At 46.8% G+C, this 27,304-nt stretch overlaps 1 protein-coding gene across 3 annotated transcripts; it reads right to left on the reverse strand.

Annotated features, from left to right (window-relative positions):
• Positions 1 to 24,566, reverse strand: LOC102929691 (dimethylaniline monooxygenase [N-oxide-forming] 3). Of its 3 annotated transcripts, none has more exons than XM_007061244.4 (9): positions 24,446 to 24,566; positions 23,937 to 24,074; positions 11,002 to 11,190; positions 9,725 to 9,887; positions 8,084 to 8,226; positions 7,368 to 7,567; positions 5,082 to 5,440; positions 4,707 to 4,779; positions 1 to 1,014 (listed from the first exon to the last, which is right to left on the reverse strand). In XM_007061244.4, exons 2-9 carry the CDS (start codon positions 24,066 to 24,068, stop codon positions 672 to 674), a joined length of 1,602 nt encoding a protein of 533 aa, XP_007061306.2. In that variant the 5' UTR covers positions 24,069 to 24,074; positions 24,446 to 24,566; the 3' UTR covers positions 1 to 671. The 3 variants fall into 3 exon arrangements, with proteins under 3 accessions (XP_007061306.2, XP_043377149.1, XP_043377150.1); XM_043521214.1 differs by having other exon boundaries at positions 5 to 1,014; positions 24,348 to 24,557; XM_043521215.1 differs by lacking the exons at positions 4,707 to 4,779; positions 24,446 to 24,566 and adding an exon at positions 24,348 to 24,439 and having other exon boundaries at positions 836 to 1,014.
• Positions 24,567 to 27,304: the final 2,738 nt, after the last annotated feature.

The raw sequence follows: 27,304 nt of genomic DNA on the forward strand, positions 1-27,304 counted from the left end.
AGATTCCAGTACATTTTTATTTCAATATTGTAATTGACTTTTAAAAAAACAACCCTGAAGCCTGATTCAATGTCCACTGAAGTCAAGGGTGGGGGTGGGGGGCTTTCCATTTAGTTCCATGGTGATTAGCTCAGGCTGTAAGTGAAGGGAGAAGAGATGCAGCGAATGTAATCCCACCGCAGAACATCTGGGCATGCATAACTGCTTTGGTTTAAACATGACGGGGCATAAACCTCCCTCTTCTGTCAGGGTGAGCGAGGATCTGACCACAGCATTCAGTCAGAAGCAGGAGATAATGGATAGCTAACAAGAGCCTGTTCTAGACTGAACAGCTTCAGATAATAATTTTGTTTGGTACATATATGCAATGGTGAGCTGGAGCCGGTTAGATTTTGAAGCCAGTTTAGAACCGGTTGTTAAAGGGGTGGGCAAACTGAGACACCAAAAGAAAATCTGGCCCTGAGTTCTATGGAGCGATGTCAGTTTACACAGCTGAGGCTGTGGCCCATTGAGTTTCTACATGCATGTGTAGTATATCTATCTAATGTATCTATCTGCACACACAGTAGGTCAGAACCGATATGAAGTGGTAGGATTCTCTCCTTTCCTTTCTCTGGAAGAATTTCCCTTTCTATTCACTAATTTCATTTTGAGAGGCTTAAAATGGTTGATTAGTTAATCATCAGAAAAACAGCAAGAAGGAGAAGAGGGAGGACAAGTACTCTAAGCAAATTCAAGAAGGGGACATGTTTCTGAGAATCATGGACGACTCGCGTCCTTGTAGTCTTCAGCGTCCGGTCCCACTGGGTCAGGATGGCATTTCTGGCTCCATCCCACTTCCCCGGTCCCGTCAGACGAAACTGATATGGACTGCATGGGCCAAAGTACGCTTCCAGGGCCAGCCGTGGATCCGTCAGGAACAGCAGTGGAAAATTGGGCTTCACACCAATAGCAGAGGCGAGTTCATCCATGTAGGAAATATAATCTATCTGTAGGGTATTGCTCTGCCCATACCTTAAGGTGGGAAGGGAGAAGATATAATACATTGCTGAGTATACAGTATTGTACTCAGTTTTCTTGTAGAAAAAAGGCCTCTGGTTAATGGACACAAAAGGTTAACCCTGCACTTCTACATGGTGGTAGAAGGGACAGATACACCACGGAGTATCTATTGTTGCTGTGATGCGGTATGCTATTGTTGCACAGAAATACTGCTGCAAACACATTTAACTCACTGCACTCTTACTTCTCATTGGCCTCAGCGAGAGTTTTGCCCGAGAGAGGGCTGCAGGGCCTGCGCTGCTCTGAATAAGCTACTTCTGAGACCTGTTCAGAAGGGGTGATTTCATGTGTTTGATATACAGCATTGGACTGTGACTGGATTACATCTGAAAAGGGCCAGTCTGATACCGCTGGAGAGTGAAGACTTATATTTGTTAACAGAAGACATGCAGCACGGACAACTTCAGTGTAGGTTCCCCCTCAAAGCCCCTCACTTGTGTACTTCATCTGGGAGCTGGTGGGCCCTGTTCCAAGGGTGAGAAGGTATTCTGTTCTCAACCTTGGCCTCTCTGCTGCAGATGTCACTATAGCAGCCAGTGTAACGGGCCTAATGGAGGGGGATTCAGAATCCAAGCAGGAAAGAGAGGCCGAGGCAATCTAGAGGTCAAATTATGTTTTATCTCAATCAGTTGGGGAAATGTAGAAATCAGGTAAGTGGCGAATAATCACAAGTAAATCAGTTAGTTGTTTTAGCAGGAGCTACTATTTAGCCTTACACCGTAACCTACGGTAAATAATTACTGTTATCTACTGCCTATTGACTACGACTATCTTAATTAAACTCATGTTATAGGCAATAATTTATGAAATAACAGAATTTTGAATTAGAAAATACAATGCACCAGAACATAAACCCCACCATTGTACGTTCCCTGGTCAGTTTCTTAGTTTGCCGCCCAGGGTTTGGAGGGGAGATTCTTACAATGTTTAGTTATAGCTTGAGCGAGTTTCTTGTGCAATCTTTGTTCACTGTTCTAAGATTCAGCTTAAATAAAGGCATGTATGTACTCCTTGATGCAATGTGCTGGCTTCTTGTTTGAGCAATTCTCTCTCCCCTCCTTTCTGGCTTACAGTCCCTTTGCTCAGACATTTTCACTGTTCCTGTCACTTCACCTCATCTACCTTAAGATTACAGTCCTTATTATTTTCTTACTTGCGCTACAGCTCACTTCCTCCTTGTTTCTTAAGTTTGTGTCCCTTTAATTACAGTTTATCTTTGATTGCTGCTTATTTCCCCCCCCCCCATTCATTCTTGCTTTACTTTTCTCACAGCTTTCTAACACTCTTTTTCTAATAATTTCTTAGATTACTTAGAGACTCAGTCCTTTTTCCTCATTTAACTGTACTGTTCTTCCTTTCACTTTTCTTCTTTTCCCCGTGTACCACTGTCTTGCCTCTTTCTAGGTCCTGTCCTGTTGTGGCTCTCCCTTCTCTTCCTATGATCTTTGTCTTTCTTGCCCTTCCTGAATTGGACTTTCTTCTTTTCAGCTCTGTCCCTATTGCCCCTCCGATGATGCAACTTAGCCTAGCCATTGGCTCCCAACCTCCTGCATCCCTTCTTTTCTGGTGCCAGTCACTGCCTCCCTCACTATTAGCCTTGCTCTCTCCCATTGCTCTTTTGCCCCAGCAGCCTCCAGTGCAGGTAGGGTGTTACACCAGCGTGACAGGGGTACTCTGCACTATTGTTCACTAGAAACAGCCCTGAGGCCCCACACTCCTTCTATTCTATGCCTTCTTGGATCCAAATACCTGGCCCTGGGGATACATCCCATGGCAACGCTATGATCTGGCTTTGGAAGGGATGCGAAAGCAAATACACTGGCTGGCAGGAGTACTACAAATAGGACCACACTCTGTTAACTCCAGCAACAGTTGTCCATTTGTTACAGATCATGTGATTCTCTCACCTCATATTTTAAAGGTGGCATAAGCTAGTGAGCAGGTAGGTAGGGTTGCCAACTCTCCAGGATTGTCCTGGAGTCTCCAAGAATTGAAAATTAATATTTAATTAAAGATTATGTCATGTGATGAAACCTCCAGGAATTCGTCCAACTGAAATTGGCAACCCCACCAGCCAGGGAGTTCAAATAAAGACCTAATGCTAGTTCACTTCAAGTCCTTTCCTCAGGGCCAGCTTTCTCAATGGAAAGAAGATTCCAAAACAGGATCAAAGTAACAGAGAACACTTGGTACCAACTGACAGCTTTCCAGCTGACAGCAAGCCGGGAGGGGAGAGGACATCTCCTGCTCTTAGGTAGGCTCTCTTGCGACAGCTTCCCTTTCTTTTATAGCCCCACCCTGAATCAATCACATGATGGGCAGAGAACCAGAGGGAAGTCGTGAAGACCAAAGGTATAACTGGGTTCAAAAAAGAATTAGAGAAGTTTCTGGAGCATAGGTCCATCAATGGCTATAGCCAAGACAGTCAGGGATCCAACCCCATGTTCTGGGTGTCCCTAAACCTCTCACTGCCAGAAGCTTGGAGTGGATCACTCCATAAATTGCCCTGTTCTGTTCATTGCCCTTGAAGCACCTGGCATTGGCCACTGTCGGAAGACAAGATACTGGGCCAGATGGACCTTTGGTCTGATGCAGTATGGCCGTTCTTATATTCTGCTTGTAACCCCTTCCATGAGTGCACTTAAGGAGTGCCTGTATACTTTGTCCTTGGTGAGAAGATGCCTGTAATAATGGACTGTCCTCCCAGAATGGAACTAATCTTGCTGGTCAGGAACTGAATTTGCATTTTGCAGGGAATTCCATGATTTAAAAAAAAGAATTAATTCTGAATTGGAATGAAAAGTCAAATTTCAAAATTTGATGCAAAATGAAAATTTTTAGCTTCAGGTCAAAGTTGTATTTTGATTTTGACTCTGTTTTATGTTGTCATTTATAAAATAACACAAAAATATAAAAACATTAAAAACATAACATAAATTAAAAATAAATATATTTCAAACCAAAAAGTAATTTCAAAATTGAAAACTCAGAAAGTTCCAGTCCAGTAAGGTTGGATTTTGCTTGTCAGAAACGACACACTCCCATGGAACGTTTCAAGTTTGACAGATCCACATTTTCCGACAGAAAAATGCCCCATCGGAAATTTTTTGACCAGGTATCTACCCAATACAACTCCTGCCAAAGTAAAGGGAAATGCTTCTATTTGCTTTAATGAGCGCTGGGTCAGGCCTGTAAACAAGATTCTCCACCATTCTGAGGGCAGCTACACACAATCAGAGTGAGAGAGGTTCAGAACAATAGGGGTGTGGAAAGTGGGGGGTGCTGAAGGCTTGTTGAGGAGGCCACAGAGTTTTTAATAATCCTGAACCTGGTGCTGCAGAAGTTCTTCCTGTTATATTTGTTCGTTGGGCCAAATGGGGGAGAACCCAAGTTCCCAGGCTGAGGAAAGCATGTGATATACAATATTTGGGATGTATACTGGGGTGGGCAGTGGGAGTTTAAAAGAGTGGCTCCTTGGAGAAAGCCACTTGCTTATTGGATGGCAAGTTCTCATAATGCATCTGACAGAGCATATGCATTACAGAGATCAGACCATAACATTATACAGAAAAGACAGGCCGGGGTAGCCTTTTTCATGCACACAGAGCACGGAGGGCTACCTGAGAACTGCACCTTGCACATACCATTTGAGCTTTTTCCCCATTTTTTCATCAATATCTTTCATCATGTCGTTCACTGGGGGAAGCTTATATAACCCTAGAAAAGAACAGGTACAAGGTCACGAGTTTATTCCATCTCCAAGTAGTAAGATACTGTTCCGGCCCCTCGCGCATGCTTCAGTTAAACCAGCCATACTCCCACTGATCTATAACTTCTGGGGTGAGCAGGCCTAGCAAATCCCATGAGGTCTGCAGGTGCACAAATGTACGCCTGCTTCTCTTTTCAGACCAGATCCCCAGCTTGAATCTGCAAGGAACTATAGGTTGCATAGCAATGCTAGTTCTCACAGGCAAGCTCATCTGGGACAGTTCCCCGCCCCCCTATTTCCCTTCACCTACCCTTAAACACCCTTATAGCCCAGCGAGCTTGGAGATCTGCCGTTGGAATAATTGCACCGAGCGACTGGATCAGGCCAATGACAGCCATGGTTGACTTCTCAAGTCGAGGAGGAAGGATGCCCTTGTACAAGGTGACCTCGTTGTCTCTGCATTTGATGATGGTGTTGTCTTCTATGAAGGGGTAGGAGTAACTGTAGCCTGTTGCAAAGATGACAAAATCAATGTTTTCCTGCACAGTCCCATCCTGAAATATAGCTGAGGTTTCCGTGAATTCCTTCACATTGGGTTTCACCACCACTGTTCCACATGTGATGCGGCTCGGGAGATCATCATTAAACACTGGCTCTTTACGGCTGGTTCTATAAAGAGAGAAAAGCACAGAGGCCTGTAGTATAAAGTGCTGCCTGTCTCCTGGCTAGGAGAAGCAGAGAGATCACTGTGTTTCTGTACACGAATGTCAGGAAAAGGAGGCTAACCATTTCTCCTTGAACCTATGGTTACCCATCACCAACGCTCCACAGTGGTAATTCCGGCACAACACTCTCGGTTCAGATATGGCGAAGGTCACAAATAGATATCAGTTACATTGAAACCGCCTTGCTAGAAGGTTGCAACTATGAAAAGAACTTGAGTCTGAAAGCCTGCAATTTAAAAGTTAAGGTTAAAGTTGGGGAGTTTGGCACCGTCCCTGGCACCGAAGCACCAAATCTCTTTACAGCCCATGTGTAACTACAGCTGTGTCCATTTATAGCATGCTGTCTCTTCCCAGTGCTGCACTCTGCCTTGCCAGCTTGCTACCTCCTAACACTAGTGCTCATGCATGAGTTGATTTACGTGGCATTGCTGGAGTACCTCTTCTTTTATTTTTAATGTAAGGCTGCAGCCAGGATCACTTTAGCAATAAAGGTTTTTATCCTTTAAAGCTCCAGGAACACTCTTTCTCACAGTTATCTCTTTAAGGTTGAATAAATAATTCACAATAAATTTAGAATCTTTCTTTTGCTTATGAGATATCCATGAATGGATCACGATTTCCTCAGAATCTACCATTTTAAATTATTCAACACTCTTTTTTTGTTTTTTAAAAATACCCAACCTATGGCTTGATTGGAAACAGTGCTTCGCAAGTTGTTTGTATTCTAAATTTAATATTCGAACCCAGATTGAAGTCAGATAAGTCCAGATTGAAGAAGAGCTCTGTGTAAACTCGAAAGCTTGTCTCTTTCACCAATAGAAGCTGGTCCAATAAATGATATTTTCTCGTCCATCTTGTCTCTCTCAAATCCTGGGACCACACGGTTGCAACAACACGGCAAACATCACATAATTACAGCTGTTCCTTGAAATAGGATCTGCTAACTCACTTTTGAGATTCAGTGTAGTAGTGTATCTAGATGAAAAAAAAGCGATTGTTGCCAGCTTTTGGGTTACTCTACCCTAAACAATGAGATTGGGTCCATTGATCTCCATATTCTGGACAATGTATGGAATATTGCACATTTCCCATTCTTTCAGCTAGAGCTAAAACTAAGATCATCCCCACGGTGCAATGAGGTTTAAAACCAAAGTCAGTCCAAACATGGACTTCACTGGCATTCTGAAGTCCCTGCAAACACATGGGGTGTTTCAGAGGTAAATTAATCTTTGAATTAGCTACTAAAGGTAGAGATGTGTTTTTGGCTTTAGGCAAAGAAGTGGACGTTGTTTAAAAAAATACGCAGTGTAATTGTAGCCATGTCAGTCTCAGGATATTAGGGAGACAAAGTTGGGGGAGGGAATATCTTTTATTGGGCCAACTTCTGTTGGTGAGAGAGACAAGCTTTCAAAACACACTCTTCTTCGGTGTAAGCTCGAAACTGTATCTCTCTCACCAACAGAAGTTGTCTCTCTAATGGCTTAGGAAAGGCATTGCTGTACTGGACCAGAGCTAGCCCTGCTAATTTGGAGTCCTATCTCCAACAACGATGCATGAGAGCATAGCAAAATAGCCACTGTGCACCTCTCTGGTTGCATAACTCTGAGCCCATATGGGTTAGAAGGGACAGAGGATTCCTTTCCTACTCTTGCAAGCAATCCGTATGGCTCCTGAAGTGTGAGATTTCATTCACTTGTCTTGCACTCTTATTTTTAAGCTAACCTGCTATAAACCTGCTTCCTGATGAGAAGAAAGCACATTGATGCTACCAGTAGAGTGCAACCAGGACACCACCATGCTGCCTTTTCAAAGCTGAGCAAGGCTTTGCCTTCCTCCTCAAATGCTTTGCAGGGAGAATCCCATAAAATTACCTGTTCAAAGGCATCAGGCCATAGTTCTCATGCTTAAACCACCTGTTCATCCTCCTCACATACAGCCAGTCGCTGATGGCGGTGGGAAGGGCATCCCTGAGAAAGGTTTCAAAGCGAGTCAAAGTCAACATATCCCAGGGGTAGCCATTGTCCCAAACGCGACTCATCACCCAGGAACCGCTTCTGGAGCTGAGATAAACCTAAACAAATAATGGACAAAGCAGGGTGTGGCCATTACCATTCTAGAAAGGCAACTACAGCAGAGTGATCACTGGTAAAGACCTCTCTAATTAGCAGGCCTGATTCACCACTGCAGTGCTCCAGTTTTACAGCAGTGTCACCTCACGGACTTCACTGCACTTACGTTGGGGTAGAACTGGAGTAAAGCAGTGGTGAATCAGGCCCACTTCACATTCCTCCAGCTCCAACCCAGAACTGGTGGGAAGATATACTGCAAAGAAGCATACATTGCGGGAGTGACACCTATGCGCTTGGCCTGCTCTCGATTACAATTTGTGCCACGTAATGTATTCATCCGGCATGCGACCATTCTAAGCTTATGTTAAGTGTGGGAACTTCAAAGCCACCTAGAAGACCTGGATGCCTATTCCCACTAATTGTGTGTCCAAATCCAGGATGAGACAGCTTTGAAACCCGCAATTATTGTACCTCAATAATGAGAACTAGCAACTCCACAGCAAGACAGGGAATTGTACCTGTGAGGCCGTGTGACTGAGTTCCACAGCAATGTCCGAACCAGTGTTTCCCAGTCCAATCACAAGCACTCTCTTCCCCTTGAATTTTTCCGGTTCCTTGTATTCCCGGCTGTGGAAGTAGCTACCTTTAAACTTATTTAACCCTGAGGAAAAGTGGAAAGTAAAATGAGTTCATCTGGATATTTGAAGGGAGAGATTTTACCCGCTTGCGGCTGGACCCCTTTGCTGTACATTTGTGGGATTCGGCATTTAGCCTCTCTCTGATTTCCACAGCAGATTTTCTCATTTCACAAGTCACAAAAAGGATTGTTCAAACTACTCATGCTACAAACTCCTCCTAGGATTTGATAGTTCAAGGGGGTTCTTTTTTGCTTGGAAACGGTCTACGGCACAGGACCAGGAGCCAGTAGCGCTGGTTCCGTATCCAGCTCTTCCACCTTGTCTAGTTTTTCTGGTTTTTCGAAGTTCTGAGCACCTGCAGATGGAGTGGTGGGTGCTCAGCAGCTGTGCAAATGAGGCCCATCACACCTGTGGGATTCAAAGTCTTCCCAGCTGTAAAATCATGTGCAGTGAGGCTGACTTCACTCACATTAGTAAAGACTGTTGAGACGCTTGGACAGAAAGTGCTACATAGGTGCAAAGCATCCTCATCCTCACCAGGCATAAAGGTTCTGCCACAGCATCTTAGTTGATCTCCACATTATGAACCCACTTACTCCAATGAAATTGCAGATAATAGAAGCACTCAGAGGTCACTGAGAGCAGAATCTGGCCCTGCACATTTTGCAGACATTTTTTGGTGAGACGTCCAACCCCAAGACAAGAGAATCTTTGCTTACATAAATAACCATTGCATTTGAAAATAGGTCTTGATCATTTGAGAGGATTTGGATTGCTAACATGAACAAGGGACAGGACAAAATCCCCATAAACAACCTCTCCAAGTTGTTCTGAAGAGATTACTCCTGTGCCGTCGTAATGCCCTGCCAAATAGTAAAATTTGATGACTATATCGTTGCATAATGTTTCTCTAAATAAAAAGCTGGTGTTTATATAATTGCTAGCATTCTACTCAATAATTGTATGGTCTTGATTTTCAATACTGCTTAGAGCTATAATTAGAACAAGTTGAAAAATGCTTATTTTTTGTGGGAGACAAGGTGAGCGAGGTGATATCTTGTATTGGAGCAACTTCTGTTTGTGAGAGAGACAAGCTTACGAGCCCCACAAAGCTCTTCTTCAGGTCTGTGTGGCTTGAAAGCGTCTCTCTCACAGCAGAAATCGGTCCAATAAAAGATATCACCTCCCCCACCTTGTCTCTAATATCTTGGGACTGACACAGCTACAACTATATGGCATACAACGTATTTTTTGTGTGAAATTGTAAAATTATTTGACACACTTTTCTGCAATTTTGCTTTGAAATTCCTACGAAAGAGAGGAAACTGAAATGATTTTGTTTTCATAAAATCATTATTAGTACAATTTTTCAGGTTTTGGTGAAGTTTTTGAAAACTGAATTATTTTCCAAAAATTTATTTGTTTCTGTTTTTTTCAATTAAAAAACCTCCTCAATGTGCTGATGAAAATGTTTTTGGCTAGTCCTTGCTATAATATATGCACTGCACACACACAACTCACCAGGGAAACAATCAGCTGGGAAATGTGGATACACATGATGCCCCGAACAAACCATAAGTGCGTCAAATACAGCTGACTCCTCCTTCCCGTCCCGGTTTGTAACAACATCCCACTGGCCGGTGACAGAGAAATCGGGGCGTTTTTTTACACTGCTGACCATAGTCTTAAAAGAAACAAACACATCAGTTTGCATTCATCAGCACCCGGTTCTGCAGGCACATAGCTCTGTAAGTGTCATTGGTCTTACTGGATTCACAGTAGAGAACTGGGTGAAATCTTGGCTCCACTGAAGTCCACAGGAGTTTTGCCATTGACTTTAATAGGGCCAGGATTATACTCTGGAGTACATCTGTAAGAGCTAATGAGCTGGCCTTGAGCCCAATAACAACGTGCCAAATTATTTTGATTCTCCCGCCTGGCATTCTCTTACTGCTTTGCCAAAGCGACACCTTACAAAGATGGAAGCCAGTTACAGAGATGTGTTTTCAGTGATGTACCATTCTTAGATGGTAGGCTCTTTGGGGCAAGGACAGTCTCTCTGTTCTGCGTTTGTACAGCTCCTAGCACAATGGGGTCCTGGTCCATGCCTGCGGTCCTAGGTGCTATTGCAATAAAGTTAAATAATAATCACTTTGAGCTGGGTGATGTTTTGGAATCAGAGTTGGACAAATGTAGCCTTTTGATATGTGATTTACCCAATAGCAGACTGATTTTCACAAGTTTGTTCATTATTAAAACAGTCAATTAATGCTTCAGGTAAATTTCAGCCCGGAGATGGATTGCTCAGGACCAGTTCTTTGCTATACCTAATTCACTGTTCTCGCTGTGTGATGTTGCCTAAGCCACACGGGATTGTTTTGATTGGATGGCTGAAACATTTATTTTATAAACAGGAGGAAGGCTTAACTCGTATTTAATCCCTGTGCGTCTCCTGTCTAACATTCAATTACTCCACCACCAAAACACCATGTAGATAGAAGACAGACTCAGAGGGGTTGTTTTGAGATGAATAGTGTGACCCATTTGCCCTTGTGAATTACTGACAGACAGATTATATTTGTTGGTTACTCTAAATTAGTCAGTTAAGGCCTGATTGTGCCCGTCAAACGAGGCTAGCAGGAGTAGAACTCCCTTCTACAGCCTCTGCCCTCAGAGGAATAAGGGGCTGGGAGTGAGTTACTCCTCCACTAGGAGCCACTCTTCTAATGGGGACAGAAAGCAGGTAAAGCCATGGCTCCGCTCTTCCATGCACTGGCCTTTGCAGCTCTAAGTCTTACCTTGAATTTTATATATCTTAAAAGAGAAAAGTGCTTGGCATACATCCTGATGTACTCTTGGAGCTTTGAATTGTGCATGTAATTTGGAAAATCATCAGGGAAAGGAAAATCAGGGAAACACATCATTTCTTTGCAGGAGTTGGTGAACACGGAGTGGTAAATGCTGGCTCTGCCTTCTTCGGCATGTTCCTACAGAGAATAATAATAATTAACAAAACAGCATAAACATCTGCATAGAAGGTGGCTGCAAGACTTGCTGTAACATGGTGGAGAGTCACTCCCTAAAGAATTAGCCACAGAGACACAAGTCTCATCTTACCTGGGATGCTTTGTCCAGTGTTCCTGCACATATAAGATAAGAAGCAGAAGCTGATGATGGGCTACTAGTGTTGCCAACTCGCAACATTTTGTGTTTATCTTAAAGCCCCAGCTCCTGGAAGCAAGTGATGACATGAAAATCTAATCTTTCATTTTTTAACAAAGTAAGCTGCTTTCTTAAAAGAGAAAAGCTTGAAAATGTGACCTTAGTGTCCCCTGGAGGCAAGTAAGAAGAACCCCAGATTTACCATTTAAAAAAAAATCATGATTTTTAAGAACATAAGAATGGCCCTACTGGGTTAGACCAAGGGTCAATCTAGCCCAGTATCCTGTCTTCTGACAGTGGCCAATGCCAGATGCCCCAGAGGGAATGAAAAGAACAGGTAATCATCAAGTGCTCCATCCCCTGTTGCCCATTTCCAGCTTCTGGCAAACAGAGGCTAGTGATACCATCCCTGCCCATCCTGGCTAATAGCCATTGATGGACCTATCCTCCATGAACTTATCTAGTTCTTTTTTGAGCCCTGTTATATGTGGCTATTTGGCTTTGTCTGCTGGTGAAATGCAAAGGTCTACTGTGATCCTATTGAAATTAGTGCTAAAAATCCCATTGATTTCAGTGGGAGCAGGGCGTGGCCAGAGTTGGTTACGTTGGTGCAGGGGGAACTAACTGGGAGCAACAGTATGGAATTTAGAAAAAAGAGTTGGACTGAACATCCTGACAGATCTGTTTTATTGTGTACTAGTCTCACAGGGGAAGTGGTGCATGCCGACTGTCTTCACCAGGAGGCATTTATTGAAGAAAACAGCTACATGTTACTGAAAAAAGAACAGGCTTCCACACAGCTTGAGTTCCAATCTTGTCTCTCCCATTCACCATGGAGTGGGTTTCAGAGACAGAGCTCCAGCCCGAGCCAGAATGTCTATGTGGCTATTTTTCGTGCTGTAGCCTGAGCTACGAGATTCTGCCATGGGTTTGTTTTATTTTTTGCTGTGTAGGCGTACCCAGAGACAGTGAATGGCTGAATATCCTACTGCCACCTATTACAGGGCAAGCACTAATCTCCTGGAAGGTTTAAAGCTTGACTAAGGCATTGAGAAATAAAACAGATGGGACGAATCTTGCATTGGCAAGATGAGGATACAGTAGATAGCCCCCCACTGATACTTCTGTGCTAAGCATTAATTTGATCGGTAGTCAGGAAGTTGCCAGTGACCTAATGGTTAAAGTAGGTTGTTGCCAATTCATGCTAAGTGTTTAAAGTTACCTGATATGTGTGCATTTATACTTGTGCTCTGCAAATTGGAATGTGAAGTAAGAAGGGTTATGTAATGAAAACAGAACAAAAAACATAGCTCCCTATTAACAGGCAATGAGGGGCAAGAAAGGGAGTTGACCTTTTGTCAGCTGCATGCTCCTTAGCTGGATTTTCCCTGCAAACACAGGAGTATCTTTACCTGTTGAGATAAGGAGCTTTATAAGCATCTGGGATGTGCCCTGCATTTATTCACTGCACTTAGTTTAACTGATTAAAGAAATACAGGATCCCCCTAAAGTTCCTCTGCTTTGTCTCAGGTGCAAACAGATTAATGACTCTTTGCATGAGAGCCTTGCTAATCTTAAGTGACAGGCAAAGAAACCGCAACCCTGTTGTTTTAACACAAGGTCACTGTCAACAAGTTTGAACAAATGATGGCTGGGAGAACTGCACAGTGAATTGTCTGCCAGGTGCAAAGATTGGGGATCTTGAGACTTCTAGACAGACTTATGTGCAGTGCTGTGGAGGAGCCGATGGTCATGGTACACGAAGGTACCAATGACATAGGGAAAGGTAGGAGAGAGATCCTGGTGGCCAAATTTAGGCTGCTAGGTAAGGATTGACGTCCCGGACCTCCATAGTAGCATTCTCTGAAATGGTTCCAGTTCCACACCCAGGGCCAGTAAGGGAGGCAGAACTGCAGGGTCTCAATGTGTGGATGAGATGATGGTGTTGGGAGGAGGGATTTAGGTTTATTAGGGACTGGAGAACCTTTTGAGAAAGGAGGAGCCTGTACAGAAAGGATGGACTCCACCTGAACCAGATTGCCGGCATGTAAAATTAAAAAGGTCATAGGGGAGTTTTTAAACTAAGGGCTGGGGGAAAGCTGGTGTGGAGGAGCTCACGGTTCAGACAGAGACATCCCTTAGAGGAGGATTTATTAAAGGGGACATAGGCGCCAACTCCCTGGGTGCACTGGGGCTGGAGCACCCATGGAAAAAAAATAGTGGGTGCTCAGCACCCACCAGCCACAGCTGTTCCCTGCCCTTGCTCATCAGCTGACGGGGGCTGCGCTGCCGCCAAACAGCCGATAGGTGGTGGAGGTGCCACGAAATAGCTGTTTGGTGGCTCAAGGAGGGATATGGGGGAGGGCAGAGACCGGTGGGCAGGTGGGGATCTCGGGAACGGGGTGGAGCGAGGGTGGGACCTTGGGGGAGGAGGCAGAGCGAAGGCAGGACCTTGGGGGAGAGAGCAGGAGCATGGGCAGGAAGAGGCAGAGCAAAGGCCAGGCTTTGGGGAAGAGACAGAGTGGGGGTGGGGCCTCGGGGCGAAGCGGGTGTGAACACCCCTTGGGAAAAGTTGGCACCTGTGAAAGGGGATTCTCTATATCTTAGTGGACAGGAGAGGACAGAAGTTGACAAAGAACAGGTAGGAACTGAAGAGTAACAGTCAAATGAAAAAGAGTCCCAGACAATTACATTATAGGAAGGCAGAGAACTAAATACTGACAAGTTTTATGAGTGCTTGTACATTATACACTGTAAACAGTGATAAGTCCCCAGGACCAGAGGGTATTCACCCAAAAGTTCTGAAGGAACTCATATATGAAATTGCAGAATTACTAACTGTGGTATGTAACTTATCACTTAGCTCAGCTTCTGTACCATATGGCTGGTGGATAGCTAATGTGACACTAATTTTTAAAAAAGGCTCCAGAAGTGATCCTGGCAATTACAGGCCAGTGAGCCTGACTTCAATACCAAGCAAACTGATTGAAACTATGTAAAGAACAGAATTATCAGACAGATAGATGAACACTACATGATGGGGAAGACTCACCACTCCTTTTATAGAGAGAAATCATGCCCCACCAATCTATTAGAATTCTTTGAGGGGATCAACAAACATGCGGACAAGGATGATCTAGTGGATATAGTGTACTTGGACTTTCAGAAAGTCTTTGTCAAGGTTCCTCACCAAAGGCTCTTAAGTGAAGTAGGCAGTCATGGGTTCAGTAACTGGTTAAAAGATATGAAACAAAGGGTAGGAATAAACGCCCAGTTTTCACAGTGAAGAGAGGAAAATAGCAGAGTTCCCCTAGAATCTGTACTCGGACCTGTGCTGTTCAACATATTCATAAATGATCTGGAAAAAGGGGTAAACAGTGAAGTGGCAAAATTTGCAGATGATACAAAATTACTCAAGATAGTTAAGTCCAAAGCAGACTGCGAAGGGTTACAAAGGGATCTCACAAAACTGAGTGACTAGGCAAGAAAATGGAAGATCAGAACATAAGAATGGTCATACTGGGTCAGACCAAAGGTCCATCTAGCCCAGTATCCTGTCTTCTGACAGTGGCCAGTGCCAGGTGCCCCAGAGGGACTGAACAGACCAGGTAATCATCAAGTGATCCATCCCCTGTCGCCCATTCCTAGCTTCTGGCAAACAGAAGCTAGGGACACCAGGAATGAAATTCAATGTTGATTAATGCAATGTAATGCACATTGGAAAACAATCTCAATTATATATACAAAACGCTGGGGGTCTAAATTAGTTGTTACCACTCAAGGAAGAGCCATCATGGATAGTGCTCTGAAAACATTGGCTCCATGTGCAGCAGCAGTCAAAAAAGCGAACAGAATGTTGGGAACCATTAGGAAAGGGACAGATAATTAAGAGAGAAAATATCATAACGCCACTCTATAAATCCATGGTACGCCCACACCTTGAATACCGCATGCAGTTCTGGTTGCCCCATCTCAAAAAAGATGTATTAGAATTGGAAAAAGCAGAGAAGAGCAACAAAAATGATGAGGGGTCTGGATTAGCTTCCACATGAGGAGAAATTAAGAAGGCTGGGACTGTTCAGCTTGGAAAAGAGGCAGCTAAGGGGGGCTATGACCGAGGTCTATAAAATCATGATTGGGGTGGAGAAAGTGAATAGGGAAGTGTTATTTACCCCTTCTCATAACACACAAACCAGGGGTCACCCAATGAAATTAGTAGGCAGCAGGTTTAAAGTACTTAAAGAACTTCTTCACACAATGCACAGTCAATCCGTGAAACTCATTGCCAGGAGACATTGCGAAGGCCAAAAGTATAACTTAGTAAAAAAGAATTAGAGACATTCCTGGAGCATAGGTCCAGCAATGGCTATTAGCCAAGATAGTCAGAGATGCCACTTCCCCATGCTCTGGATGTCCCTAAACCTCTGTTTGCCAGAAGCTGGAGTGGATGACAGGGGATGGATCACTCGATCAATTGCCCTGTTCTGTTCACTCCCTCTGAAGCATCAGGCACTGGCTACTATCAGAAGACAGGATCCTTGGCTAGGTGGCCCATTGGTCTGACCCAGGATGGTCATTCTTATGTTTTTAAGTTTATTTAAGAAAAGAAGTCTTCATGATAAATAAGGTGAACGAGAAACACCCCTATGAAAACAACAACCACTGGGCTGCCATCTACCACCCCAGAGGCAGTTGCATTTCGGAGGTCAGTGAAGGGATTCCTGTACTCAATCTAGAGAGGCATGTTCCTGCAAGGTTCTGAGAAACTTGCAGTGAGAAATGAGGGCGTTTTGCATCTCACTGGATCAGGCCCATGGCCTGCAAAACCCTTTGGGCAACTTTGGACTGAAAGGCACTCTCTAAATGATCAGTAATAGCAACGGGCCGAACGCTGAAATCCTGCCTCTGGCCAAACCCGAGGACTGTACTGAAATTGTAGGAACTGGAAATCCCATTGCTATCAGAGGTCTCAGCAACAAAGCTGGTAGAGTTGGGCTGAGGTCATGTCATGTAGCACTAACTTTGCTTCCGAGGACAAAGTTTGACTTGGTTGAAAAAAGAATTAGAGACGTTCCTGGAGCATAGGTCCAGCAATGGCTATTAGCCAAGATAGTCAGAGATGCAACCCCATGCTCTGAATGTCCCTAAATCTCTGTTTGCCAGAATCTGGGAGTGGATGACAGGGGATGGATCACATGCTAGGAAGCTGCATCTGTAACCCTACGCTAGGAAGCTGCATCTGTAACCCACAGTTCAACACATCCTACACATCCCCCTCTATGCCCGCTCAGCAGAGGATATCAGTCTACTACAGCTGCCTGCCTTGGGACTTAACCCTTCAGCTCAGGCTGCAGAAGCTCATGCTTTTGGTCCAGGTTTCAATCCCCAGGGATGGTTATTTTGTACCTTTACATGGAAATTCCCCTCAGTCTCCTTGTTTCATTCAGCAGAGCATCTGAATGATCCCTTGGTGTTTCAGACATCACTTTTATTTTAAAACAGCCACCACTAGGAGACATGCGCTTGCTAGGTCCCTTTGAGCATGGGGATGCCACCCTATGTCTCAGGAGTATGAGACATTCAGATACTACGGTGAAGACACCCATGAAAGCCCCTAGATCAGGGCACCACAAGTATTCTCTGGCAAGAACCGAATGACCTATCACTCTGAGTGTGGGTGCCAGGACTAAAACGGTCACCAACAAGGGACTAATTCTGTGGTCTCAACCGACTGCAGAATGGGCCCCTTCAATGAGCGCAGTGAAATACTGCATTGAAAGGCAAGGGAAGACATTGTTAAAGAGTAACAGCTCGTAGGGAGCGTCCCTCCCCGTCTGTGAAGTCACTGCCTGTGCATTGGCCTGACCGCACCTTTGAGAGAATTATCCCTCAGTCCCAACACTTAGGGAATTCCTCCCCCATCTTGGCTCTTCTCTTCCTTAGCTCCTCTTAGCTCCTCCTTAGCTTCCTTCCTCTTTGTTCCTCTCTTCCACTGCCTTGGGAAACATCCCCTCCCCCCAATTCCCTTCCCTCCCTGCCTTGGGGACTAGCACGTGAGATAGCTCTCCCCAGTTTTGATCTTTCCCCCCCACTCCAGGGAATCTCCCTGCTCCTTCAAGCAGTCATTTCCCAGGGCATGTGGAAGCAACAAGAGCTGGGGCCAAGACAGCAGGAGCCCAGGTCTTCAGGATGCACAGTGGCATCTGGTAGGGGTGAGGGAGCAGCCTCCGCTGAACCCCAGCTGTGGCGGCAAGAGGTTGATTTGCCTGGGCCCAGTCAAGCATGAGCTCCCCCTTCAGCTCTATCCAGTCTGGCTCTGGGTTGGACTCCCTGCAGCAGCTGCAGGCAAGGTCCCATTAAAATGTTGAGAGGTGGGCAGGAGGAAAGGGCCGGGGGAGGGGACGGGGGGAGGGGGGGGAACTGCGCCTGGCCTGTGAGCCATTTGTTTGACTTCCCAGCCTTAGAGAGATAGAAGGAGATGCATTATCTTTAGGGGCAAGGATGGGTGATATCAGCACTGCACCAGTTCCTCCAGGGCCCTTCCCAGGAGTGATTAGAAAGACGCTCCTTATTGCACCGGACATGCTGATCAGCTGCTGTAGGTGGCTATGCAGCCTTGGACACTCTGGCACCAATTCAGATCAGACAGAACTTGGTCAGGGATCAAATGCCATTTCCATAGGAATGCTCTGGATGTGATGCAATGATTGCATCTTTTGCCTGAGGAGTTTAATGTGCAGGACCCCAAGAGATGGGTTAATGATCACATGTCCCACGGCAGCTGTTTTCACGTGCACAGCACCATTGCAGTACAAGGGTGAAGAATACCACCCTTAACCAGAGCTGCAGGGGAAGAGTTCAGAAGCAAAGTGGAAACGGCCAGTTTGGAATTTAGCCAGGACATTGGGGCTAAGGCCCAGTTTCATATAAACAGGTCCCTGTAACGATCACGAGTGATCCTGTGAGTGATGTCACATCTCATCCAGAGTACGGGGCCTCCAGCAACTCGGTGCCCCCTTGAACATCACGCTAGGGACATGTTCAATATTGATTCAGAGGGAAGAGTGCCACTTCCTGAAGCACCAACACCGTTTCCTGCTCAGAGGGACCTTGAGAGGTCATCAAGTGCAGCCCCTTGCGCTGAGGCAGGACCAAGTAAACCTAGACCCTCCCTCACAGGTGTTTGTCCAACCTGCTCTTAAAAACCTCCCATAACAGGGATTCCACAACTTCCCTAGAAACCCTATTCCAGAGCTTAACTACCCTTAGAGTTAGAAAGTTTTTCCTAATATCTAACCTAAATCTCCTTTGCTGCAGATTACGCGCATCACTCCTTGTCCTACCGTCAGGGGACACGGAGAACAATTGATCACCCTCCTCTTTATAACAGCCCTTGACATATTTGAAGACTTATCAGGTCTTCTTTTCTCAAGACTAAAGGTGCCCAGCTTTTTAAGCTTTCCTCATCGTCAGGTTTTCTAAACCTTTGATCATTTTTGTTGGTCTTTTCTGGTCTCTCTCCAATTTGTCCACATCTTTTCCAAAGTGTGGTGCCCAGAAACTGGACACAGTACTCCAGCTGAGGCCTCACCAGTGCCAAGTAGAGTGGGACAGTTACCTCCTGTACATATGACACTCCTGTTACTACACCCCAGAATGACATTAGCCTTGTTCACAGCTGCATCACATTGGTGATTCATATTCCATTTGTGAGCCACTATCATGCCCAGATCCTTTTCAGCAGTATGACCACCCAGCCTAGACAACTCCAATCCAAGCATCCCTTGGTAATGCAAGGTGATGTGGCTACAAGGTGTGCGCTCCTGTGAAATTAGACAGTGGCTTCACACCCATTGCAAGCAGCCAGGTGTTCCACCATTAAAACCACCCTCTGAGTTGGTATTAACTGGCCCTACTGTTGTCAAGACAGTAGCTATGGTCTGAGTGGGCAAAGGGAGTGAAATCCCTTCTCTCTCCTTGAGATGGAGCCTGCAGATTGGTGTTGAGGCATGCTTACAGGGCAGAGCGAAGGAAACGGCATCTGGAGAGGTCTTTGGTTTCCAGAGTTGTCAATCTGGGCCTTTCCAGCTGGAACTCCAGTCCAACATTTAAAAAGAAAGGGCTGTGTAGAAAGAGGTGCTGCGTAGAGGCAATGCAAGCGCTCCTGCATTTTTGTTTATGTAAGTGTTGCTGTAGCCTAGTGTGACAAAGTGGGAATTCTCTTAATGTTTTGTATGAATATTCTGTGTGTGCCTCAGTTTCCCTTATGTGTTACACAAGTATCTATTCTAGGTGGTGGGACAAAGGTGTGTGATCGTTGCAGAGACCCTAGAGGGCAGGTGTGACTTCTGTCTAGCTCTCTGGACCCAGACCATAGCTGGACACTCTGTATCTGACACACTAAACTGGGAGGAGAGGTAGATAGGTTGGAGGGTAGGGATAGGATACAGAGGGACCTAGACAAATTAGAGGATTGGGCCAAAAGAAATCTGATGAGGTTCAACAAGGACAAATGCAGAGTCCTGCACTTAGGACGGAAGACCCCATGCACCGCTACAGACTAGGGACCGAATGGCTCGGCAGCAGTTCTGCAGAAAAGGACCTAGGGGTTACAGTGGATGAGAAGCTGGATATGATTCAACAGTGTGCCCTTGTTGCCAAGAAGGCCAATGGCATTTTGGGATGTATACGTAGGGGCATTGCCAGCAGATCGACGGACGTGATCGTTCTCCTCTATTCGACATTGGTGAGGCCTCATCTGGAGTACTGTGTCCAGTTTTGGGCCCCACACTACAAGAAGGATGTGGAAAAATTGGAAAGAGTCCAGCGGAGAACAACAGAAATGATTAGGGGACTGGAACACATGATTTACGAGGAGAGGCTGAGGGAACTGGGATTGTTTAGTCTGCGGAAGAGAAGAATGAGGGGGGATTTGATAGCTGCTTTCAACTACCTGAAAGGGGGTTCGAAAGAGGATGGATCTAGACTGTTCTCAGTGGTAGCTAATGACAGAACAAGGAGTAATGGTCTCAAGTTGCAGTGGGGGAGGTTTAGGTTGGATATTAGGAAAAACTTTTTCACTAGGAGGGTGGTGAAACACTGGAATGGGTTACCTAGGGAGGTGGTGGAATCTCCTTCCTTAGATATTTTTAAGGTCAGGCTTGACAAAGCCCTGGCTGGGATGATTTAGTTGGGGATTGGTCCTGCTTTGAGCAGGGGGTTGGACTAGATGACCTCCTGAGGTCCCTTCCAACCCTGATATTCTATGATTCTATGATCTGTATCTGCCCATCCTCTACAACAGCCAGCCGGAGGATTAGGAGAACAAAGAGGCAGATGCCAGGTGACCAGTTTGCCTGGGAAAGAGACAAAGGACAGAGGAGGAGCAACAGGGCATGACTGAGGGTGGGCTGCTGGAAGCAAGTCAGTCTCCTGGTTTGGGACTCGGGGAGCAGAGCCCACAGCTCTGAGTTCTGGATTCCCCCAAGATGGTCTTTGCTGAATGTCCCTACTTTCTGTGCTAACAAGCTCTGTTCTATGCTGTGTTCCAGACGACGAATAAACCTGTTTTACACACTGGCTGGGACTCACTGCTGACTAGGGTGACCAGATAGCAAGTGTGAAAAATCAGGACAGGGGCTGGCGGGTAATAGGAGCCAATGTCAGAAAAAGCCCCAAATATCAGGACTGTCCCTATAAAATAGGGACATCTGGTCACCCTACTGCTGACTGCAGCGTGGAGGTGCATGGCCCCTGGAGGTGTCCCATCCAGTGGGACTCCCTGCGGGGAGCTCCCAGTGTGAACAGGGGTGCGGAACGCTCTGAGGGCAGACCCAGGTGGCGCTGAAGCGAAGGAGGCTCGCCCTAGCGAGAGTGAGCCCTGAGTGGAATCACACTACAAAACGGTCCTGTCTGAGCTCCATTCCGAGCGGCTGCAGAGAACCGAGCCTGTGTACCTGTGGCGTAGATAGGAGTGGAAATTTGGGTGGACCCTGACTTTCGGGTGGACGGGCAATGCCAGACTGTGCTATCCACTGGTCACGCCAGCTGGCTGTGCAACCTGTCCGGGGAGCACTGATCCCCTCAGCTGCGCCCTGACTCTGCAGCGGGGGAAGAGAGGGAGTTGTTGCCTCATTGCGGGGTATGGGCTGCTGCTCTTCAGCTGGGGGCTCACATCTCTGCAGAGCGTATGGCCCCTGTGTCAGGTTGCCTCTGGCTGCGCTGAGGGGGCATGAACAGGGGCTTGCCTGTGAGTGCAGGTTGGCCTGGACTCTTACTAAGTTGCCCAGCAAAGTGCATCCTCTCCTGGGAGTGCTGCAGAGAGACCGGCCTTGCTGCTGCCTCCGGCCATGCAGAGGATGAGCCGTGTGGAGAGCACCACAGGCCAACGGGCAGCCCCTGAGCACCTGCTAGTTCAGCTTCTCCCTCAACGCCACACCCCCAGACACAGGGCTTCACCTTCCAAGCTGGGCACACGCATGGGGCTGCTCAGAAAATGGCGAGGCAGAGCTGCTGGAAAGTAGCTTTCTGAAGGGCAGGCGCATAGCTCCGTCCTGGATTTCAGGTGCCCGAGTGACACTCCAGGGACTATACCCCTGCTCAGATTTGGGTGGGCCTGGATGCTAAGTGGGTGGGCCATGGCCCACCCATTCCCACCTGTGGCTACACCCCTGCTGTGCACCCGTGACACCTAGCACAGCGGCATTCCAGCTCTGACCTTTGATGGCCGCCTCGTCTCCTGGAGAAAGGTTAGGTTCTCTGTCCAGGCTCTCTCTGGGTTGTGCTGGCCTGTCATTGACTCCTAGTTACTCCTTGGAAGCCACAGCTGGCTCTGGCAGCTCTCTGCACCAAGGTGGTTCTTCCTGTGAGTCTGAGGCCTGTGCTGGGGAAGGGGAAGGCGACTGTGTAGGTTGGGGGGTAAGGGCGCATCTTCCCCACTCTGGCCCCATGAAGAACAGTCAGAAAAAGGAAGAGAGACCCAGGTTGCATTAACTTCTCTGCAGCCTCTCCTCTGAGGATTGAGAAGCTGCTCCTCTCAGGGTGGAGGCAATGCAGCCCCTCTGCCAGAGACAACAGGGGCCAGGCTGGTGCAGAGAATCAGCAAAGTTTATGGGTAGGGCCTTTTCTATTGCTTGGGGGTGGGGGGGATCTTCATGAGGAAACCCTCTCAGATGTCTGCCTCCAAAGCCCCCTCCCACGAGTGCTAATGTGTGGGTGGGTGAGCTGTTCCCTTGTCAGCACATCTTCGCAGCAATACACAAACATTAGCCTTGTCAGTACCCCATTTCACAGATGGGGAGGCTGAGGCAGAGAAGTCCAGCTCCATACACATGGTTAGCCAGTGTCAGAAGCAGGACTGGAACACTGAAGGTTCTGGTTCCCACTACCCCACACCGCCCCGCAACATTTCATCACAAGCACAGTGGAAACGTGATTTGGTTCACTGTGGGCCTTATTCCTTCGCCCAAGTGAGAGAATGAAGAACAAGACTTTGTGATCTGGAAATAAGCAGCTCTTTGAATAAGGCCTCTATCAGAGTCTTTGTCTGTGCTGTCAGGAGGATCAGGTCGTGAGAGCAGAGCAGCAAGAAGAAAGTTACAGTGCTTGATGTCAACTTTTGTCCTGCAGGCAGAGTCTTTTTATAACATGGCTCTTGGCTGAGTCTAGATTCATTCCTGCAAGCCTGCCAACCGCCACAGAGAACATACATGCAGGAGGGTCACTTTGTGGGGCGGGGGTACTGAAAGGTTCTTCCCCTTCAGGGGCGGAAGAACCCAGCAAGGAGTCGAGCTTTCGGTGCTACAGTAAAGCAAAACCAAACTCCTTCCTGCACTCCAGGGGTGGGTGGCTAGCGCGCAGGGCTGTTTGTGGAGCAGACAGCAAGGCCCGAGAAGGACTGCACATTGCATCATTATCATCGGGATGCAACTTCCCCCCACTCCCTGCCAAAGTAAATGAGTAAGAGTTGAGTTTGCCTGCCTCAGATGCAGTTGGCTCAGATTTGCGTCCCCAGATTGTGCCCTCAGCCTCGCTTCTAAAAGCATTAAGCCAGAACTAGAGTTTGCTTTATTTTTAAGACATCTAATTAACTCTTAACCAGTGAAATCTCAATAAAGCCTCCACTGGGTCAGTTATATATCTGGCTGTTCTAACACGTGGCTGCACAGCACCTTGTGATTAACACACAGGAACTTTTACAGGGACTTAATGGCCTGATTTTCAGAGCACCTGCAGCTCCCCTTTACTTAAACTGACGTTGGGGGTGCTCAGCTTTTCTCCAAATCAGTCTGTGGCCTGTTTACACGGGTGACTGTGGTTAGTAAAGTGACCATTAGCACAGATTTCACCATCCTGTGAAAGCCATAGAAAGACATGGTGCTGAAGAGTGAGTGATCTGTTCTAAACAATTAACAGGTGCTTCTCCTGAAGAGCAAACCAGTCTATAGGCATCAGGGAAAGTAAGATACAAGACAGGGCGTATGCAGAATGGAGTGACAGCTGGGATGTGACAAGACCAGCCATATTCCGAAATCAGAATGTTTTGTCATCCGCCAATGAGCTTCCCACTTACTGCGAATTTCCAGAGCCCTCCAATGTCATCGCTTCTCTCGAAACAGGTGGGCTCCAATCCCTCGTCCAGACAGCACTTAATGGAGGCCAGTCCGCTCAGGCCAGCTCCAATGATTGCCACTCTCTGTACCATGGTCTCCTGCGGCAGAAAAGAAGCACACCTCTTCAGTGCATAGAGCTGTCGGAGAGCAGTAACCACAGCATTTCAGCAGAATGGCTTAGAACCTTATTACAGAAGACTAGGCAACCTTTGTGGACAGAAATATCGCGCACACGCTCACTCTCTATAAATACAGTGGTAGCTTGTTCTGATTCCTATTAACACTCAGTGATGTGAAACAGATCCAGCTACAATAAGGGAACGAAATGGAGCTGATTGATTGCCCAAGACCTGCAGGAATGTTAAACTCACAGTTGTCAGCTGTCCACTCCGCATTTCAGTTTCACAATCACTTTAGCCATTTCTCTTCTTTTAGCCTCCCCCAGGTGGTGTCCTGCTTTCCCCATTACCTTTGCTCCTTCTCGTCTCAAGTCCAGTCCCTGATGCCTGCGAGTGGGTTTCAGGCAGGCAGTGGAGGGAAGCAAATGCCTTTCCTGGAATCTATTATTTTGAGAAAAGCAACTAAAAGGTGGGAGGAGTTTCCCTTAAAGAGCAAGCCACTTTTATACACCATCTCACAGGGGGCAGGTCTCGCTGGTGGATCTGTGTAAGGATGTGTCTGTATAAGTATCAGTGGTGATTTTTGGAACTTAGCATCCCTGGAGTGGAAAGCGAGGAGGAGCTGTGAGATTTGAGCTCTCTGCTTTGGAAATAAGTTGTCTAGGAGTGATACTATTCCCAGACAGCACCTGGGGTCATTGGGCAGTGGTGACCAACCCTGATTCCCATCTGGATCTAGCATGACAGTGATTCCCTAAATGCCGTCCCTCCATGCCCCACTTGGCTCTGACTCCATTTTCCAGCCCACACAGAGGGGTCCCTAGAAGTCACAGACCCTGCAAACAGGCTGGAGATAGGGTTAGATCACATCCCCGGAGCTGCGGTAATGGCAGGGAGAGAAAGGCTGGAGCCAGGGAGCATTAGGAATACATGGAAGTGGGGTGATCTGGTCATGTTCTGAGAGGAAGCGGGATGGGGCTCAGCATCTGGGGAGCCTAAACCACCCATTCACCCCAGGGCTAATTTTTAGAAGGCTTCTTACATGCCGTCTATCTGGTCTCCACTGTCCCTCCAGCTGCCGGTTCTTCCCAGAATGGTGGAGTCACAATACCTCAGTTAGTTCTTGCCATGCTGTCAATGCAAAGCGGTCGTTAGGAGTGTGCTACTCCTCATTTCAGCCCTAGAGAGGGATTGTTGGGACACCAGTGATGATTCTAGTCCTGGTTTGTACACAGCACAGATCCCACCAGCAGTGAAGCAGGTGTATATTCACCTGTCAGCCTGTGCTAAGGAAAGCTGAGGTATGTAGTGAAACCCTATTTGTACACTTTTCAGGGTGTCTGGCATGTCCAGATTTTCCACATGCCTTCCTCTGGGTCCGAGTGTGCAGGCACTTCCTTCTGACCAGCCGCGAGGTAGGCACAGAGTCCCCTCACTGGCGAGTGCTAGACCTAAACATTAGTCATTGCCTAGCCCTAGATCCGTGGGGTATACGTCTCCCGGCAGACCACCAGTAGATCTGTGGTCAGTAGATCCTTTAACCAGAGATTGCACAATGCTGGAGCTGCATGAATAATCCACGGCAAGTAACATGTTGTGTGCAGCTGGTTAGTAGCAGCAGACAAGAAGAAGTTGTGTTGGTTGTTCAAAAGCCAGGACTGGCCGTTCATCTGCTCACACGGATATGAACATAGAGCACTTGCCACGTGATGTAACTGGCACATTCATCCTCACTCACTGTTCACGGGTGGTCTGGGACTAGTTTGCCATTTTTTCAATATGGCTATTTATTTGAAATTATTCACATAATCACATTTGAAAAGGAGAGGGTTAGAGCAGAGAGTGGCTGCTGAGGCTCTAAAGGATGGGAGTGCATGACAGCTGAAGAGACAAAGGACAACCGTACATGAGGGCCAGTCAGGAAGATCTATGGGACCTCATCCAGAAAGAGAGCAGAGAACCAGGGTGTGGCTGGTGGGACAGAGTGTGCCATGGAGGGGAGAAAAATCGTTAGGTGTCATCAGGGACCACTGGTCCCAAACCCTGGTCCACAGGGCTCTGAGACAGCTGGTCAGAACTTATTGGCTCCTAGAGACCTAGTAACAGTTGCCAGAATGAGAAGCTCAACCCTGACAGAGGACTCCAGTCCGAGGTTCTCATTGGTGGAACTCCAGGAGTCCCAATTTGTTCCCTGCTCCTACTGAAACCAAGCAGAGGACCAGGAAATTGTCTGTGTAATTGGGTTTCTCCTGCTCAGGGCTGCATCCACTGTGCTACCTGTCCCTACTGCCTGACATTGATCTGGTATCCAACCCAGCCTGGCTTCTTGCTCGTGACTCACCTCTGACCACTGGGTCAGCCTGCCCACGTCCCAGTCATGACAGCTATGGAAAAGAAGGCAGAGTAAAGCACATGGATGCATGTTGCCCAGATGGCCTATTACATATTTGTATTACAGCAGCACCTGGAGCCTCAGAAGAGTTTGGGGTTCAGTTGTGCTAGGCACTGTACATATACTGGGGGTACATCTACATTGTGTGCTTCTTTCAGTGGTGTGTAATGTACATACATGCATAGCCCCCAGCAGGAAAAGCCTCCGGCAGCAGGGATGGAGCCTTTCCCTGCTGCTTCCCTCTGCCAGAGCCTTTCATTGACACTTGTAGCTACATACTATAGCATGGATGAAACCTGTTTTTCACCGTGGTGCATAGCTACACATACCTTACACACCACCGCCAGTGGTGCGTAGTGAAGACATGGCCACAGTTAGGCAGTCCATATCCCAAATAGCTTACAGTCTTAGATAGGACAAAGGGTGTGGGGAGAAACTGAGTCACAGAGAAGCAAAGTGATTTGCCCCAGGTCAAATAGCCAGGCAGTGGCAGAGATGGGAATGTTGTTTAACCCCAAAGTTTGAAGTGCTGCTACATAACCCTCACTCATCTCCACCTTGGAATATAAAGGTGCAGTTTCCAAAAGGGTGTGATCTTGGGTTGTGAAAGATGGGTGGTGCATCTAACTAAATGCGTCCATTGCTTTTGGATTCTGGTCACAAGCTGGCAGCGTAGAGCAAAAGAGTCACCGCTAACTGCTTCCATGCGTGTGGGACACGGACTAGCTGACTTCTGGTTGGCCCTTCCAGCCCCACATTTCTGTGCCAGGGTCTGGCCCACATACAAGACAGGGTCAAACACTGCATACAAGAAAAA

This window comes from Chelonia mydas, chromosome 8 (assembly GCF_015237465.2).
Source record: "Chelonia mydas isolate rCheMyd1 chromosome 8, rCheMyd1.pri.v2, whole genome shotgun sequence".
Lineage (NCBI taxonomy): Eukaryota > Metazoa > Chordata > Testudines > Cheloniidae > Chelonia > Chelonia mydas.